Raw genomic sequence first — 19744 nt, 5'->3', positions numbered from 1 at the left:
CCTTCCAGCAGTGGCTGGAAGGAAAGCAGATCCGAATTCAGTCGGACAACTCCACAGCGGTGGCATACATCAACCACCAAGGCGGGACACGCAGTCGGCAAGCCTTCCAGGAAGTCCGGCGGATTCTGATGTGGGTGGAAGCCACGGCCTCCACCATATCCGCAGTTCACATCCCCGGCGTAGAAAACTGGGAAGCGGACTTCCTCAGTCGCCAGGGTATGGACGCAGGGGAATGGTCCCTTCACCCGGACGTGTTTCAGGAAATCTGTCGCCGCTGGGGAAGGCCGGACGTCGACCTAATGGCGTCCCGGCACAACAACAAGGTCCCAACTTTCATGGCACGGTCTCGCGATCACAGAGCTCTGGCGGCAGACGCCTTAGTGCAAGATTGGTCGCAGTTCCAACTACCCTATGTGTTTCCCCCTCTGGCACTCTTGCCCAGAGTGCTACGCAAGATCAGGTCCGATTGCCGCCACGTCCTGCTCGTCGCCCCAGACTGGCCGAGAAGGTCGTGGTATCCGGATCTGTGGCATCTCACGGTCGGCCAACCGTGGGCGCTACCAGACCGGCCAGACTTACTGTCACAAGGGCCGTTTTTCCATCTGAATTCTACGGCCCTGAACCTGACTGTGTGGCCATTGAGTCCTGGATACTAGCATCTTCAGGATTATCTCAAGGGGTCGTGGCCACCATGAGACAGGCTAGGAAGCCCACGTCTGCTAAGATCTACCACAGAACGTGGAAGATTTTCTTATCCTGGTGTTCGGCACAGGGAGTGTCCCCCTGGCCATTTGCATTGCCTACTTTTCTTTCCTTCCTGCAATCTGGTTTGGAAAAAGGCTTATCGCTCGGCTCCCTTAAAGGGCAAGTCTCAGCGCTATCGGTATTTTTTCAAAAGCGTCTAGCACGACTTCCTCAGGTACGCACGTTCCTGCAGGGGGTTTGTCACATCGTCCCTCCGTACAAACGGCCGTTAGATCCATGGGATCTGAACAGGGTACTAGTTGCTCTCCAGAAGCCGCCCTTCGAGCCTCTGAAGGATGTTTCACTTTCTCGACTCTCACAGAAAGTGGCCTTTCTGGTAGCGGTCACGTCTCTTCGGAGGGTATCCGAATTGGCAGCGCTGTCATCCAAAGCTCCCTTCCTGGTTTTTCACCAGGACAAGGTAGTGCTGCGCCCGATTCAGGAGTTTCTCCCTAAGGTGGTATCCTCTTTTCATCTTAATCAGGATATTTCCTTACCTTCCTTTTGTCCTCATCCAGTTCATCGGTATGAAAAGGATTTGCATTTGTTGGATCTCGTGAGAGCACTCAGAATCTACATTTCCCGCACGGCGCCCCTGCGCCGCTCGGATGCACTCTTTGTCCTTGTCGCTGGTAAGCGCAAAGGATCGCAGGCTTCCAAATCCACCCTGGCTCGATGGATCAAGGAACCAATTCTTGAAGCCTGCCGTTCTGCTGGGCTTCCGGTTCCATCAGGGCTGAAGGCCCATTCTACCAGAGCCGTGGGTGCGTCCTGGGCATTACGACACCAGGCTACGGCTCAACAGGTGTGCCAGGCGGCTACCTGGTCGAGTCTGCACACTTTCACCAAACATTATCAGGTGCATACCTACGCTTCGGCGGACGCCAGCCTAGGTAGAAGAGTCCTGCAGGCGGCGGTTGCCTCCTCGTAGGAGAGGGCTGTTTTGCAGCTCTAACTTGAGGTATTACCTTACCCACCCAGGGACTGCTTTTGGACGTCCCAATCGTCTGGGTCTCCCAATGGAGCGCCGAAGAAGGGAATTTTGTTACTTACCGTAAATTCCTTTTCTTCTAGCTCCTATTGGGAGACCCAGCACCCGCCCTGTTGTCCTTCGGGATTTTTGGTTGTTCGGGTACACATGTTGTTCATGTTGAACGGTTTCAGTTCTCCGATGTTACTTCGGATTGAATTTGTTTAAACCAGTTATTGGCTTTCCTCCTTCTTGCTTTAGCAGTAAAACTGAAGCAGCCCGTGATCCCACGGGGGGTGTATAGCCAGAAGGGGAGGGGCATTACACTTTTTAGTGTAATGCTTTGTGTGGCCTCCGGAGGCAGTAGCTATACACCCCCAATCGTCTGGGTCTCCCAATTGGAGCTAGAAGAAAAGGAATTTACGGTAAGTAACAAAATTCCCTTCTTTTTCAATATTATACATATAATTTAAATAATAAAAGTGAAACTATATGTACATAATTTTTAATTTATAATATATAATTATAAAAATAATATTCATTTGATATTTAAGTTATTATATATTATACATGTATATTATAATTGTAATTTTAAATAAACTACATTTTTATATTTTTATTAAATTTTAAAAATTATCTAATTCTTATTTTTTTTATTCATTGTACATATAATTTAGAGTACAGTGAAACTACATATAAAGTGTTTTTTTTATTTATAATTTCATATTTAATTTTATATTATATTATATTTATAGATTATACATTTAGATTATATTGTCATTTTAAATAATAAAAATGTAGTTTATTTTTTATTAAAAAAATATATAATTTTTTTAAATTATACATTTAAATATTAATTAACAATTAAAGTGAAACTAGTATTTTTTTTAATTTTAAAAATAAATATATTTTTTAAATTAGATTATACATATATTTAGATAAGTCATTTTAAATACTAATGTTTTTTATAAAAAATATATATTATACATTTAAATATTAATAAATTACAGTGAAACTATATAATTTTTATTTATAATTTTAAAAATAAATTTAATATTAAAATTATATATTTAAAATCTAAATAAATATATGTAATTTTAAATCTTAATAAACTATCGTGTTCTGGTTCTAGGCTGTGAATTAGCTTTTCCCTTGCGAGTTCCTGTATGATGGGAGATTTGATGCTGCGTTGATATTAATCTCCCCTTGTTATATCCTGCAGGAATGGAGGCAGCAGGAGGATCTCACATGGGAAAATGTATATATTCTCTCTCTATCTCTGATACCCGGTCTTCACGCCCCCCTTTGCTGATCTGGGGCATGCTGAGGCTGGTAGTTGTCAACAATCAAGGTGTTTGGGGCTGAGATTAAGCGACATTTATTATTTTTGGTTACAATTTGTTAGCGACTTTTTACAATATCGTCGTCTTCTCGTGCAGTTGTGAATTTGCAGCCTTTGCCGGCACCTGCCGTACAGCGAGGACCATTCTGAGCCTCGGGAAAGCTGGATGATGCATCCGCCCCAAACAGAAATGCTGCAGAATTTGCTGCATTATAATGCGCACTAACTTGTGTGAATTTTGCAGCAGATTTTGCATTTTTTTTGCATTTGCACCCAGGAAAGCTGGGTGACTGCGTTCATGGCCATCACACAGCTTTCCCATGCACGGATATGGCAGCATTTCTACGACGCAGATTTCTCTTTTCATCAGTGGATGAAATGGATAAAAAAAAATAATTCATTCACAAAAATCTCGCCTTTGTTTTCTTCCGTCTCTTCCTCCTCGCTGCTCGAGCCCTTAGTTATCTTCCTTTACGGGGGTTGTTGCCTTGGCAACCAGCGAGCGAGAAACTGCAAGGAAAGCGTTAAATCGGTAAAAAATAGCCAGTCTAAAAATAGCGCTGGATGTGGGGGGGGGGGGGTGGTTGGGAGGCGAATCGCTCTGTATAGCATGGAGGGATCTACATTGTGTTAACCCCTACCGTGCTGGCAAGGTTCCAGTCCCTTCCGGATAATGCAGCATCGGCATTGATTGTGGGGGAGGGGAGGTCGCAGACGAAGGTCGTTGCTAATGGGGATTTATTTTCTTTCCAATTTATTTAATTTTTTATTTTTTTTTTTGTCTGGCCGATGATCACGGTTTATTTCGTTAATGGTATTGGCGACCTATGGGAATTCATACTTTTTCGCCACTATTGCTGTATTTGGCGTATGGGAAAGGAATAAATGAAGGGTCCATATCAATATGGCGACCAGAGCCGCCACCCAACCCAAAACCCGAATATCCAGACAGTCATGGAAGAGGCGTCCCCATTTCTGTTGGCGCGAGGTGTTATCTGTCCCCTCCCGCGGCATATATCTGCCCGTATCTGTATATACAGCTGCTAATGCAAAGCTACGCGGCCCCAAAATAGCAGCAGCTGAAGGCCGGGCTGTCCGTCACCTCGGGGGGCCGCGATAAGTAGGTCTGCGCGGAGCCGGGGGCCACAACACCAAAGTCCGATCTGCAGCAAAAAATGGATTTATTGTGTGAGGTCGCGTTATAAGATGATATCGGCCGGAGACGTTACAGGGAGGCGTCCATCCTCCATACACCGACTCCACCGCATCCAGTAAAGTGTTCACTGACAACTACGGAGACTTGACTGGGATCCCTAGAGTTGTCAGCTGCCCTCCATACACCCTACATGCCGCTTATCCTTCACTTATACTGAGTCTTTGCTTTTATGAACCAGGAGGCTCAGGATCAGGCTCGTTTCGGACTCTTTACAGGTTGTGATCAGCTTTTTATGCCCTGCCAGTGTCTCAGATCTCCGGGATCCCCTCCTACTTTATGATCTCTGGGGGGGTCTGATCCCATCAGCATTGTCCCTGCAGAGCGGTGGCCCCTTAAAACAACCACTGAGCAACGCAGGGGACACTAAAACAGCACTGCGGCTCCTTCATCCCGAAAATCTAAGCCATAACTTGGCTCTGCACCATCACTTTGAGGTCGGAATACCCCTTTAATAAAAATTTATACCCAGTCCCTTTCTCCAAAATCATCCATTTTTTTTTTTTTAGTTTTTTGGGTGCAAGAGCAAAAGAACCCAAAACGGGGCTTTTTTTTTTAAATTTTTTTGTCCATTTAGTTGTACTACACTAGACTGGTTGCTAGGGTATTCAGTGCCTAGCAACCACTTATGAAAGGGTTCCGTCCCCAGCAACAGTCGATCAGTTACTCAGGTGTCAGTCCCTCACTGCCCAAAGTAAGGTAGATGACCTCCATAATGGTGGTCTGGGGTGGGCTGCAGGGTTTGTGGTGTGAAGGTTTGTGGCTATAAGGGGGTGTCAGAGTGGGGTGTAGTGCATTTTTGGCCATTCCGGTGTATTTTATGGTGGGCTATGCTTTATTCTCCACAGTAGTCGCCGGCTCCCGTGGACGGCTGCACACGGTGACTTGCACGGAGCAGATGACAATGGCTCTGCCGGGGGTCTGGGTCTTCCAGGCTGTCAGCTCTGGGGAGGTGGGACCCTGTAGGTGGAGATTAATCCTCGGCCGTGCACACAGAGGCAGATGTGATGTCACAGCGCGAGGCAGCCTCACTCTCTGCACCGTAGTCTCTTCTCACAAGCCAGGGCGAGCCAAGCAAGAAGACAATGTCTTTCTCCAGCCAGCAGCCCCCCGAATACAGCCAGCTGTGCAACGCCAGGAACCCCGACAGCATCCCGGCCGCCGACTACCCCAAAGCCGAGTACGAATGGCAGAGGACGGAGGGAAAGCTGAACGAGATCGGCTTGAACGTGAACAAGAGCGGAGGGCAAATCAAAGATGGGCTGGTGAAGAGCGCCGGCTTCACGGACGAGGACAAGCTCTGCTTCTTCGAGACCAAACTGGACAAAAGCCTCCAGCTGGGACCCAAAGAGGAGTGTGAAGGGCAAGGGAAAAGTAGCCCGGTCCCGGCCAGCCCCTACCCCCTCGCCTTCCTAGGAGCAGACCCCTTCTCTTGCCCCAAGCCTGCCGAGGTCACGCTGCCAACCGCCGGACCTTGTAGTATCTTTGATGGCTTCGATCCGATCTCTGCAATCATCGACCAGGAGAAGGCTGCGACTAAAACGGTCCCGACGTCTTCCATGGAGAAGGAGCGGCCGCTTTTCGGGCACTCCGAATCGGAGATGTTTTTCCAGAACCACAGCACAAAGGGTCGTAATTCCAATTTTAACCCCATCCTGACTGACAGTTCCTTCAGCAAAGAGAAGTGTTCTCAGTCCGAGGTCGACGTCTTTAACAACCACCTGAAGAACGGATGCGCCGTCCAAGTGCCCCGCGAGCCGCCCAAAACAATGGTGGAGCTGGCACAGGACGACTTTAAGCCCATCCCTGCCAATCATGCTAATGACCTAGATGAAGACGGGTTCAACATGGACACAGATGATCGGCTCGACAGTCTCGATGACTGCCCGCTGCTAGACAGAGCTTCCTACCAGCGCAAAGCCATCCGGCGCGCAATGTCCGAGTGCTCACACTTGGCAGTCCCCCAAACGGTCAACGTTGCCGATAAGTACCCCGAGACTTCGGGAGCCAAGGAAAGCCTTGATCTGCTGTCACCACCTGGTGGCTTGAACCTCGGCCAGGCAGCTCCGGCCAAAAAACAAGCAAATTCCATGAAGAGATCCATGACCGTAGCCGAAGAGCAGTCAACGGGCTACGACTTCAGCACCAGGAGCGAGATCCCCGGCTTCTCCCTCATGAAGGGGCATCCCGGCTTCACGGATGAGAAGGGCAGCAATGGGCCCCCCCTAACTAACCAGGACCTTCTGTCCTTGGCTATGCCACTGACCAAGCTGGACGATGTCCTGGACTCCGGCACCGGCCAGAAGACTGAAACTGGGCAAGCCGGATCCCCAACCTCTTCCCCCGCCAACGTCTCAGAGAATAAGAAACCCGAGCCGGAGAAAGTAGGGGAGAGTGCCAGTGCCTCGCTGTTATCACCCAAAGAGAAGGAAGTCCAGGAGGGTAAGTGGTGGGATTAAGAGGACAAGTCCCTCTAATATTCTGCCATCTTTTATGTATAACCTTTTAATGGGAAAGCTGGGTGTCACGGGTTGTACTCCGCTTTTCCTCTCTTCGCCTCTTTATGGGCCTCACCCAACTTTCCTCTGAGGCCGAATGTTTCTATTTTAATGGTTTCTTTCCTTTGTGTTTTGCCCGGCTGCAGGGCACAGGGGCAATAGACGTCGGGCACATTGGGGCTGCGGGTATAAATGAGGGATTAGCCGGATGGGCTCGGGGGGGTTAATGCTCGGCGGCTGCAAATAATGAGCTGAGAAATGTAACTGCGACTTATGGAGATGTAGCAGAGCTAATGTGATTATAGAGAGGAGTGTGTCACCTCGCGCTACTAAGAACGATGCTGCCCGAGAGTGTCCGACCGTCGGTGCCTGCGGGTCAGGTGTGCCCTTCTCTCTCCGTGCTGGACCACCGTCCGGACTCACCCGGCTAATAACCAATCATACGGATCGTGTTCAGCTCTGCTACATCAGCTGCGGTCTATAGGACGTACAATAACTGATGAGGTGCACTCATCATAAAAGGGTTTTCCTAATTTTAGCACAACCAAAAACACCAGAATCTCTTTATTTCAGGCTTTTTACCCCCTCTATGTTGGATGGGGGATTATCCACTTTTGCAACCAAGCGATGCAACTGTTTTGTGTATACAGCTCCTATGCAGAGTGATATGTCTCTATGGTTACAGACTGCAAATTATCCCTTTTTATGTGGGTTCTGGTGCTGCAGATGTGTTTTCCCTCTGCCCCTTGTTGTAGCATAACATCCCTCTAGGAAAAGGGGCTGTGGTGGGGGTATAAAGCTGCAGGCCGGTGGTCTCATGTGCAGCGGCCCCTACTGGTGGGATGTGGTAATGCATCTGATCATTCAGAATAGAAATGCTGGCTTCGGTGCTTCAGGTTGTGAGAAAAGCTGGAGATGTGCTGGTGTTGGGGGCAGACGGGCCCTCGGGGCCGCTGGTGTCGAGGGGTGCGCAGGTGTCGGGGGAGCGGACTGGCCCTCGGGGCGCGCTGGTGTCGGGGGAGCAGACTGGCCCTCGGGGCGCGCTGGTGTCGGGGGAGCGGACTGGCCCTCGGGGCGCGCTGGCGTCGGGGGAGCGGACTGGCCCTCGGGGCGCGCTGGCGTCGGGGGAGCGGACTGGCCCTCGGGGCGCGCTGGCGTCGGGGGAGCGGACTGGCCCTCGGGGCGCGCTGGCGTCGGGGGAAGGGACTGGCCCTCGGGGCGCGCTGGCGTCGGGGGAAGGGACTGGCCCTCGGGGCCGCGTGCGTCGGGGGAAGGGACTGGCCCTCGGGGCGCGCTGGCGTCGGGGGAGCGGACTGGCCCTCGGGGCGCTGTCCCTTGTTCTCAGCGATGGCAGACAGTTTGGCTATAAATCGTCTTTTCTGTATTTGCTTTTTCCCCGGGGGGAGGACATTTTCTGAAATGTGAATTTCAGATAAATCTGCGCTTCAGACTGTGTTTTTTGGTTCCCATCTGTCAGATTTGTAGAAAATGCAGCAGAGATTAGAGCAGATTATGGAGGCTGCGTGTAATGGGATCTGCTGGAAGCGGGAGGACGGGATGAGGATGTGCCGCGCGCTCGGCAGAAATGCTTTCGTTTGGGATCAACCATTAGATCACATTGAGCTAAATCCGGGCGCCCGATTATCCGGGCCCAGAAGTAAATTCTCCTCGGGTCAGGACCTGGATGGGGTTAGACTGTTTTTTTTATTGGTTGTGGGGCTTTGGGTTTTATTAAAAATGTTGCACTTTCTTTTTTTCTTCTTTCATAGGCTTTCTTTCCCTGCTCATTGCTGGCCACAGATTGAGTTAATAAAGCATCGCTCAGTGAGCTCATTCTTAGGGAACCATGGGACAGTTGAGATGAATTATCAGTAATCGTAAATCAGCCGAGGAGCGTAGTGTTACACTAATGTCACGCTCACTGACCGATTCTCTGTTCACTCAGCCTACAGCCAGGAGCCTATGGGGCAACTAACATCCTGGAAAGACCACAAGGTGCAACATTTTTAGTCAAGCCTAAATTTTTAGCCCAAAATAATAAAAAATTCTTGCACCATTTGTCCACATCCTTTTTAATGCTCAAATCGCTGCTGTCAGTCTCCTCATTCGGCTCTAAAATGATGAAAGCCAAATAAAGGCTCTCTCCTTGCGTCACTCAGCTTTCCCAGGTCCCTGAGGGAGAGACGGGTGTTCTTCTTCTTTTTTTTTTTTTTTTCCCCAAAATCACTTCATTGAGCGTGCGGTCCCCCCTGTGTCCTGTTGCTGATTCCCCCCCCTCCCACCCCCCACCCGGTGCACTGACCTGCTGCTCATTCCCCCCCCACCCCTCATGCGCTATGTTGCTAATTTGTCCCCCTTTTTGCGCTGAGTTGCTAACGCCACCCCTGGGTGTGCTGACTTTCTGACCTTATCCACCCCCCCACCCTGGTGCACAGTCTCTGCCCGCTGGTGTACCTCCACCACCACAGGCAGTTGCGCCCCCCCCCCCCCCTTCCCCAGCGCCACCCCATTGCGCTGAGTTTCTATCTGACACCACCATCCCCTGCCATGCCCCTTATGTGCACTGAGTGGGGCACCTGCACTGCTGATTCCCTCCCCCCCAGTGTGTGGAGTTACTGATTTCCCCCCCAGCTGGTGTGCTGAGTTGCTGACCCTATTTCCCTTAGACCCCACCCGTGCGCTAACAGCCCACAACTTGGTGTGCGGAGTTCCTGGTGCGCTAAACGATCACCCCACCCCCCCTTTGTCCTGGTGCGCTGAGTTGCTGCGTTGCAAAAGGGGACTCTGCAGTGTAACTTGACCTTTAAGGCCCCGTCACACTAAGCAACATCGCTGCTAACAAACAACTTTTGTGACGTTGCTAGCGATTTTTGTTGTGTGTAACATCCAGCAACAACCTGGCCCCTGCTGTGAGGTCGTTGGTTGTTGCTGAATGTCCTGGGCCATTTTTTAGTTGTTGCTGTCCCGCTGTGAAGCGCACATCGCTGTGTGTGACAGCGACAGAGCAACAACTGAATGTGCAGGCAGCAGGAGCCGGCTTCTGCGGAGGCTGGTAACCACGGTAAACATCGGGTAACCAAGAAGCCCTGTCCTTGGTTACCCGATATTTACCTTTGTTACCAGCCTCCGCCGCTCTCACTGTCAGTGCCGGCTCCTGCTGTGTGCACATGTAGCTGCAGGACACATCGGGTAATTAACCCGATGTGTGCTGTAACTAGGAGAGCAGGGAGCCAGCGCTAAGCATTGTGCGCTGCTCCCTGCTCTGTGCACATGTAGCTGCAGGACACATCGGGTAATTAACCCGATGTGTGCTGTAACTAGGAGAGCAGGGAGCCAGCGCTAAGCATTGTGCGCTGCTCCCTGCTCTGTGCACATTTAGCTGCAGCACACATCGGGTAATTAACCCGATGTGTGCTGTAACTAGGAGAGCAGGGAGCCAACGCTCAGTGTGCGCTGCTCCCTGCTCTTTGCACGTGTAGCTGCGTGCGCTGGTAACCAAGGTAAATATCGGGTTGGTTACCCGATATTTACCTTAGTTACCAAGCGCAGCATCTTCCACGCGGCGCTGGGGGCTGGTCACTGGTTGCTGGTGAGCTCACCAGCAACTCGTGTAGCGACGCTCCAGCGATCCCTGCCAGGTCAGGTTGCTGGTGGGATCGCTGGAGCGTCGCAGTGTGACATCTCACCAGCAACCTCCTAGCAACTTACCAGCGATCCCTATCGTTGTTGGGATCGCTGGTAAGTTGCTTAGTGTGACTGGACCTTTAGGATCAGATTCTCTCCTCGCGGTATTTGCTCCGGAGTCTCTGCCCAGTAATAAAGCAGCAGATAAATAGAGAAGTCCAAAAATTTGGCTCCACCAGCAGTGCAATGTCTGGGGTTCAGTGCAGATTTTCCTCCCCGGCTCCCCCAGCAGTGCAATGTCTGGGGTTCAGTGCAGATTTTCTGCCCCGGCTCCCCCAGCAGTGCAATGTCTGGGGTTCAGTGCAGATTTTCTGTCCCGGCTCCCCCAGCAGTGCAATGTCTGGGGTTCAGTGCAGATTTTCCTCCCCGGCTCCCCCAGCAGTGCAGTGTCTGGGGTTCAGTGCAGATTTTCCTTCTCTGCTCCCCCAGCAGTGCAATATCTGGGGTTCAGTGCAGATTTTCCGCCCCGGCTCCCCCAGCAGTGCAATGTCTGGGGTTCAGTGCAGATTTTCCGCCTCTGCTCCCCCAGCAGTGCAATGTCTGGGGTTCAGTGCAGATTTTCCTCCCCGGCTCCCCCAGCAGTGCAATATCTGGGGTTCAGTGCAGATTTTCCTCCCCGGCTCCCCCAGCAGTGCAATGTCTGGGGTTCAGTGCAGATTTTCCTCCCCGGCTCCCCCAGCAGTGCAATATCTGGGGTTCAGTGCAGATTTTCCTCCCCGGCTCCCCCAGCAGTGCAATATCTGGGGTTCAGTGCAGATTTTCCTCCTCTGCTCCCCCAGCAGTGCAATATCTGGGGTTCAGTGCAGATTTTCCGCCTCGGCTCCCCCAGCAGTGCAATGTCTGGGGTTCAGTGCAGATTTTCCGCCTCTGCTCCCCCAGCAGTGCAATGTCTGGGGTTCAGTGCAGATTTTCTGTCCTGGCTCCCCCAGCAGTGCAATGTCTGGGGTTCAGTGCAGATTTTCCTCCCCGGCTCCCCCAGCAGTGCAATGTCTGGGGTCAGTGCAGACGCTGCTGCAAATAAACCCTGTTTTTTCTCATGGACTTGTCTCCCCCAGACTTCACCTCTGAGCTTTTTGTGAATCTATAATACGCAGCAGATTTTTGAGCTCGACTGCAGATCGGCCTCGTGCCCCCACACCGGGGGCCCTCGCTAGCTATGGAGGGGCGCGGGGTCTCTCCATCAGGTGGGTTTAGCCATTGAGTTTTGGAAGTTCGGGCTGTGACCCAGTTACACCTCTCGGGTCTCAGCTTTGCCAAATATCACAATTAGTATCTCGGCCTAATGATGGGAGTGATTGTTATAAACCGTCCATGTATTAATAAATGGGGCAGAGGCGGAGGAGGACGGGGTCTTCTCATCATTATTGGAGCACTTGGGTTATTTGGGGACAGTTATTACTGAAGTGGCCGCAGCCTCAAGCCGGATTACTGCTCCGGGGATTGTAGTAAAAGAAGAAAATGGACATGATTTGCTTTTTTAGCCTCTTATATAAATTGCGGCTTTAGTTACACGCAGCCCAGATGTCCCCGCTGAAGCCGCTGTCTGCAGGAAACACACAGGGAAAGAATTTTTTTTTATTTTTTTTAAGACACTAGTGGGTTTTTGTTTTTTTTTTTGTTTTTTTTTTTTTTAAATCTTAAAGCCTGCAGTGTAAAGTATGAGGGTCTTTTTTTTCTGGTAGTCAGGGTTGTGTGCACTTAACCTACTCCAGCAGAGGAACGATGACCTGCATCAGAGAAATGAAGAGCGAGGGGTCAGGAGCTGTTCCACCAAAAGGAAACTGTAGGACTTTACAAAGTGAGTGCAGCTCTGGAGTATAATGCAGGATAAGTAATGTATGTACACAGTGACTGCACCCGCAGAATAGTGAGTGCAGCTCTGGAGTATAATACAGGAGGTAACTCAGGATCAGTAATGTATGTACACAGTGACTGCACCAGCAGCATAGTGAGTGCAGCTCTGGAGTATAATACAGGAGGTAACTCAGGATCAGTAATGTATGTACACAGTGACTGCACCAGCAGAATAGTGAGTGCAGCTCTGGAGTATGATACAGGAGGTAACTCAGGATCAGTAATGTAATGTATGTACACAGTGACTGCACCAGCAGAATAGTGAGTGCAGCTCTGGAGTATAGTACAGGATAATTGTGTGGCATTACCCCGTCCGCTCACCTCTCTGCGCAGTATTGTATATGTTGCGGTATGTTGTGTATCTGTAGATGTGATCCTCGGGTCTCGGTCTCTGTATTCTGATGCTTCTCACTTTGTATTTCTCGGGGTGGCGGTGACCCCATTTCCTGGCCGGAGTCCGGCACTCGCTATATTTGCTGCGGCCGTGCATCGGACTCCGTTCTGTGATGGTATCCATCGTCGTCCTTGTTATGGGGGTGCGGGTGGAGGGGGCTGTAGAAATTGATTATTGAACGTCTCTCCTGTAATGGACCTTTGACCCTGGTATAGTAGGACCGGGTCACAATCTTTGGGTCACCACAAATCCCTGGTGCATCTGCTGCGCGGTTCGTGCTGCGGCTTTTCCTGGTGCGGAGGACGGCGCTGCTCCTGATGGGGGTTGTAGTTCTGCCGCCCGTGTAATGTAAGAGCTGAGTGTCGCTGTGAGTTGCTGGTTTCGCCGCCGCTCTCCTCCTCGCGTGCTGCTGCGGTTGCTGTGATCGCACCGCCCGAGGTCTGTATACAGTAATAGCTTGCCCTGCGCGTGTGTGTGTACGCTCCTAACCACAGAGCGCTCGGGGCGCGACCACATGAAGGGGGTGTACAGCGTTTACAGCAACCAGCCATAACATTAATACCAGTGATACGTGATGCCAGTATTGCCACGTAATCAATGTTCTCTGTCTGGAAGAGTGTATCACCGCGTCAAAGTAAAGATATGAGGGACCACAAGGGCGGGACTGTGATAGAGGGGTCAGAGCATCTTCGACATGCCCATTCTTGAGGGTGGGTTCCTGGTGTGCGGTGGGGCCTTGTGGGCGGGGGGGGGTTCCCGGTGCGCGGTCGGGCCTGGAGCTACCAAAAGTGGTCTGAGGGAGGACACCCGGTGACAGCTGATGGATATTCAGGGCTGACCGATAGATTGTGTCTGATTATCACTGTTCTGGCTGATGGTTTATGTTCAGTCGTGTGTGACAGCGAGGGTCTTCCGTCCAGACGCCAGAGGGCCTTTATATCACACCACTCCTCCCGCTTACCTTTTTGGGTTTTAATCTGCAAATCTAATCTTTCAGGTAAAGCGGAAGCGTGCACCGCCCCAGAAGCTGCAGGAAGTGACATCACTGCTCCGCCAACCAAGGAGCTTCCCGCCAGTCCAGAGAAGAAGGTGAAGGTATGAGGATCATGTGATGTGCGGACTAGTGATGAGCGGGCACTACAATGCTCGGTACTTGTAACTAGTGATGAGCGGGCACTACCATGCTCAGGTGCTCTGTACTTGTAACTAGTGATGAGCGGGCACTACCATGCTCGGGTGCTCAGTACTGGTAACTAGTGATGAGCGGGCACTACCATGCTCGGGTGCTCTGTACTCGTAACTAGTGATGAGTGGGCACTACCATGCTCGGGTGCTCTGTACTCGTAACTAGTGATGAGCGGGCACTACCATGCTCGGGTGCTCTGTACTGGTAACTAGTGATGAGCGGGCACTACCATGCTCTGGTGCTCAGTACTGGTAACTAGTGATGAGTGGGCACTACCATGCTCGGGTGCTCTGTACTGGTAACTAGTGATGAGTGGGCACTACCATGCTCGGGTGCTCTGTACTCGTAACTAGTGATGAGCGGGCACTACCATGCTCGGGTGCTCTGTACTCGTAACTAGTGATGAGCGGGCACTACCATGCTCGGGTGCTCTGTACTCGTAACTAGTGATGAGCGGGCACTACCATGCTCGGGTGCTCAGTACTGGTAACTAGTGATGAGCGGGCACTACCATGCTCGGGTGCTCTTTACTTGTAACTAGTGATGAGCGGGCACTACTATGCTCGGGTGCTCAGTACTTGTAACTAGTGATGAGCGGGCACTACCATGCTCGGGTGCTCGGTACTCGTAACTAGTGATGAGCGGGCACTACCATGCTCGGGTGCTCGGTACTCGTAACTAGTGATGAGCGGGCACTACAATGCTCGGGTGCTCAGTACTTGTAACTAGTGATGAGCGGGCACTACCTTGCTCGGGTGCTCGGTACTCGTAACTAGTGATGAGCGGGCACTACCATGCTCGGGTGCTCGGTACTCGTAACTAGTGATGAGCGGGCACTACAATGCTCGGGTGCTCGGTACTTGTAACTAGTGATGAGCGGGCACTACAATGCTCGGGTGCTCGGTACTTGTAACTAGTGATGAGCATGGTAGTTCCCGCTCATATTTGTGCTGAGCCGGAGATTGTATGATTGCCACCGATTGCACAGATCACATTGTGTGTTTATCTTCTCTATGAAGGCGGCCGCAGTGACCCCAAAAGCTAAACCTCTGACGGCCACCAGCCCTAAGAAGCCGCTTTCTTCAACGCCCACTCCAGCTAAAAAGACCAGCAGCCCCGCTCCCGCCACAGCTATTAACGGCACTCCAAAGCGCCCCCTGGGGAGTGCAGTGAAGACCACCACTCCGAAGGAGGTGAAGCCCAAGGTAGGTGTGACTGAGGTGCAGGAATCGTGCCCTGTCCGGTTGGGCTGGACAAAGCTATACATCGATGTCGCCGGTGTATGGCAGCCGTGCTGCCAATCCAATAGTCACTCTGGGGGGAGGGGGGATAACATGGCGACCGGTTTCCTCACTGGAAGCTGCTGATTTCCTGTATATAATCTCCCAGATGCGGAGGCCGGCGCTCGCAGCGCTGCTGTGGACATCTGCCGTTACTATTTCTACTAACAATAGTGCTGCCCACTGCATTGCCCCCATCGCGCCAAGCTCCCTCCATCTGCTCTCGGGTCAGTGAAGGGCCAATCAATACCGTGCATTGTACACACCGGACGGCGTAGAGAAAGTGGGCGAAGGCGCGGCCAGCAAGAGCACGACCTGAGCCATCCGCACAGTGAGGGGCTGGATGTCGGCAGCCAGGGTCCTCATCCCCCCCCCCCCCCCCCCTCAACATTTGTGGAGCTCTGCTTTTCTGTAAGTGTTTAATAAAGCTTTTGTTGTTTTGCTTTTTTTTGTTTTTTGGCAGAGCCTGAGTCCAGTGAAGAGCCCAGACAAGAAGCCCCTGACCTCTGCGACTACCCCTCGCTCCAGTGTTAAGGCCAGCCCGGCGGCCTCCAAACCCAGCACCTCTGCCGCTGTGACTACTGCAGGAGCGTGCGCCCCCAAACCAAACGTCACCCCGAAACGACCAACTGGTAAGTCACCATTCTGAATCCCAATCCCAGGCAGCAGCTGCAAAGACAATTGTCAATTTAAGGGTGACTTGGTTCAGACTTTGGGCTGTAGACTCCCCGCCCACCCCCCCCTCCCCTCATATGGTGGCAGGTCCCCTGCTGGGGTTTGTATGGGCCGTATGCACTACTGACACGTAGCAGAATGTTAGCTTTGAGGTGGACGTCCCCTTTAAGCTGCTACCAAAACTGAGGCTTGGTGTAATTTCTGCAGACACATTTCCCCCCCCCCCCCCCCATCCCATCCGACTGAAGTGCTTTCGGGGGGGTCACAAAGTATTCTGCACAGTGTGTAAATGCCGCCCGAACCTGACATGTCTCCTCTGTTACAGCCCCGAAGAACGACGTGAAGGCGGCAGAAGCCAAGAAGACCACCACAACCAAATCCCCCTCTGGTACGTGATCCTGTCTGCTGGGGATATAGTGTGTGTGTGTGTGTGTGTGTGTATAAGTCATGTGCACGGGTCTGGGAAGCCCCCTGTGTAAAGACTTTTGAGCCCGTGTGATTACCAGGACATACATGTGCATTAAATGCTCCAAGGGCAGAAGGGGTTAATATCAGAGGACCACCGTCAGATTAAGAGATGTGTTTGGGATTCGTGGGCGCCTGAGTGTAAGGACCGGGCTGGAATACTGCGGACCACCGTGTTGATCGTCGGGACCACAGCAGCTGATCACCACTTATTAGATGCTAATATCCTCTCAATGGGGGGGCAGACCACCCACCAATGGGGAAGGGGGAGCCAACTCTCCGTCCATGTGGGGAAGGGGGAGCGGACTGCCCATCCATGTGGGGGGAGGAAGACAAGAGGGCACCAACCACCCACTCAACTATGTAGAGGGTGGGAAAAGGGGGCAAACCACCCACCCGTCTATGTGGGAGGGGGGGGTTAGGGGGTCGACCACTCACCCATCTATGTGAACGGGGGGGTAACCAGTCTGTGAGAGGGGGGGGTTAGGGGCCAACCATCCACCCATCTATGCGAGGGGGTGGGGGGGCTGACCACCCACCCATGTATTTTGGGGGGGGTTAGGGGGCCGACCATCCACCCACTCATCTATGTGGGTGAGGAGGCTGAATTTATTATTTTTTTTTTTCTTCTCACTTGCAGAATTAAGTCGCCCCAAATCTGTTCCAGCCGATCTAACAAAGAGCAATGGAGCTGCTCCAGCCCCCGGCCGCCCCAGGACCACCAAACCAGCTGCTTCCAAACCTCTTACTGGTCCCAGTGCTTCTGCAGATGCCAAAAAACTTGCCACCTCCCGCCCGGCCCCTGTGAACAAAACCAGCACAGCCCCCGCTAGTAAGCCCTCCAGTGCACTGGCAGCCAGCAAACCCACTGCAGCCCCCAAACAGCCTCGCCCAGCCACAGCCCCCGACCTGAAGAACGTGCGCTCCAAGATCGGATCCACAGACAACCTGAAGCATCAGCCCGGAGGCGGGAAGGTGAGCGGCGTCCGGGGAGACCCGACACATCCTACATTGTGCCTTCCCCTCTCATGTCATCTGTCATGGCTGCAGGGTCGGTCGTCGTTCGGATTCTGTGCATGGTTTATTTGTGGAGGGCGACGATCGATAGAATGATGATGACCTGGAAGTGAAGATTGGGGGTTGTAGTCCTGACCTAGTATAAAGCTGAAGCTGCACTTACTCATCATGTGCGGGCACAGAACCCGGAGTATTGGAGGACTCCACTCATCTGCAATCCACTGCTACTGTTTTTTGGTCCATATAGCAGTGACTGCACCAGCAGAATAGTGAGTGCAGCTCTGGAGTATAATACAGGATGTAACTCAGGATCAGTAATGTATAGTGAGTGCAGCTCTGGAGTATAATACAGGAGGTAACTCAGGATCAGTAATGTATGTACACAGTGACTGCACCAGCAGAATAGTGAGTGCAGCTCTGGAGTATAATACAGGATGTAACTCAGGATCAGTAATGTATAGTGAGTGCAGCTCTGGAGTATAATACAGGAGGTAACTCAGGATCAGTAATGTATTGTACACAGTGACTGCACCAGCAGAATAGTGCGTGCAGCTCTGGAGTAGAATACAGGAGGTAGCTCAGGATCAGTAATGTAATGTATGTACACAGTGACTGCACCAGCAGAATAGTGAGTGCAGCTCTGGAGGATAATGCAGTGTAGGATTAGTACTAGGTCTCGTTTCTTTTTGGGCTGCACTTCTGGACCAGACGGCACAATCCATGCTCCGTTATTTCGCGCTGTAGATAAGGGAAGAGGTGATTTTATTTATTGTCTTAATGCTGAATTATAAACCATCTTACATTTTCCCCTCCAGCAGGCAAAAGTAGAGAAAAAACCTGTGCCCGTCAGCACAGCCCGAAAACCTGCCTCAGCCCCCGCCGCCACTAAAACCGCCAGCACTAAGCCGGCAGAGCCCAAAGAGGCAGCGCAAAAGCAAACCAATGGGAAAGTGAGTGTTCAGTGAGCCGCTGCCGGCTCGTCGCCTCCTCCTCCTCCTCGTCACTTCTCTCTTAACCTTAGCGGTCTGTCACTCTGTCCCTCCTCCTGTCACCTGTCGTGTATCTGCCTAACACCTCCTCCTCTAGGTGTATAGACTGGGACGGGTGAGTATTGTGCTCGTGATCACCGAGACCACCTCCTGTAGGACATTGCCGCCTCGCTCTCCCGGTCATCGGGGTCCGAACTGCAACATTTAAAGGAGTTCCCCAGAAGTAAGATGAGGCACCATGTGGCCCGCGTGTCCATGGGCACGCATGTAGATCGCTGGTACCAGTGCCCACCAGTCCATGGGCACGCCTGTAGATCGCTGGTACCAGTGCCCACCAGTCCATGGGCACGCCTGTAGATCGCTGGTACCAGTGCCCACCAGTCCATGGGCACGCCTGTAGATCGCTGGTACCAGTGCCCACCTGTCCATGGACACGCATGCAGATCGCTGGTACCAGTGCCCACCAGTCCATGGGCACGCCTGCAGATCATTGGTACCAGTGCCCACCAGTCTGGGGTGGTCTGTAACGCAGGACTGAATCACTCGTTTGCGTTGACTTTGCAGCGTTTCAACTTACAGCGTGTTGCAAAAAAAACAGGATTGAAGGCTCTGCATGGTGGGTGGTGGGCGTATGGAGTCAGCCGGTCTCTGTAGCTGCTGCTTAACCCCTTTGCTTCATGTTTCCCTTCCCTGTTGTCATTCACGTAACCCCGCCCTGTTGGCTGTCACGTGATTTTCTAACCACGCCTCTCCATTTCTGTGTCTCGTTTTTGTTTTTTTCTCCCCTCCCTATCACGCTCCAGGTCCAGATAGTCAACAAAAAAGTCAACTACAACCATGTTCAGTCCAAGTGTGGCTCCAAGGACAATATTAAGCATGTTCCGGGTGGTGGGAATGTAAGTATGGTGGCGGGCGGTGCGTCAGTGTGGGCGCTAACATCCATCCTGTCTATTACGTGTTTCCTTCTGCTCTATGAACTAACGGTGTCTGTGTGCCGGGTGGGCGCAACGTTGTGTTTCTTGTCTCACAAGTCAATTACTTTTGACCGGTAGGGTCATGTGATGGGAACATTGCAAAAGTCCTCAATCCTTGCTGGTTGTTATGGAGGAGTTGTCACAATTGCAAAAAAAAAAATTGCCTTTTTTACACAGACTGGCATCTGTGTCTTGTTACCCGGGGATATCCAGGATAGGATAAAAAACCCAAAACAGGGCTACTTTCCATCAGAAACCGCGCCACCCCTGACGTATACATGCATAAGGATCGCTGTTAAAGATGTAACGAGCAGGCTCGAGCTTCAAGGAGGCCGGCAACCCCAGCGCCTACTGGCAGCAGCGTCATGGATAAAGGGACATGTTAACCAGGAAGGGGCCTGGGAATAAGGGGGAAATGTAAGACCAGGAAGGGGCCAAGGATAAAGAGACATGTAGCCC

The 19744-nt window shown here is 51.8% G+C and overlaps 1 protein-coding gene across 9 annotated transcripts in view; it reads left to right on the top strand.

Moving 5' to 3' along the window:
• Positions 1-19744, top strand: part of LOC142243655 (uncharacterized) — a 44801-nt gene that overhangs the window by 15529 nt on the left and 9528 nt on the right. For 3 of the 9 annotated variants that reach the window (XM_075315778.1, XM_075315777.1, XM_075315775.1), the window contains exons 6-12: positions 13697-13794; positions 14905-15090; positions 15629-15797; positions 16166-16228; positions 16946-17280; positions 18138-18272; positions 19115-19207. In XM_075315778.1, coding sequence (XP_075171893.1) covers positions 13697-13794; positions 14905-15090; positions 15629-15797; positions 16166-16228; positions 16946-17280; positions 18138-18272; positions 19115-19207 — 1079 coding nt within the window. The remainder of the gene's footprint in view (positions 1-13696; positions 13795-14904; positions 15091-15628; positions 15798-16165; positions 16229-16945; positions 17281-18137; positions 18273-19114; positions 19208-19744) is intronic. The other 6 variants (XM_075315782.1, XM_075315780.1, XM_075315781.1 and 3 more) reach the window with 4 other exon arrangements.

This window comes from Anomaloglossus baeobatrachus, chromosome 6 (assembly GCF_048569485.1).
Source record: "Anomaloglossus baeobatrachus isolate aAnoBae1 chromosome 6, aAnoBae1.hap1, whole genome shotgun sequence".
NCBI lineage: Eukaryota > Metazoa > Chordata > Amphibia > Anura > Aromobatidae > Anomaloglossus > Anomaloglossus baeobatrachus.
This window is presented reverse-complemented; position numbering and strand designations above follow the sequence as displayed.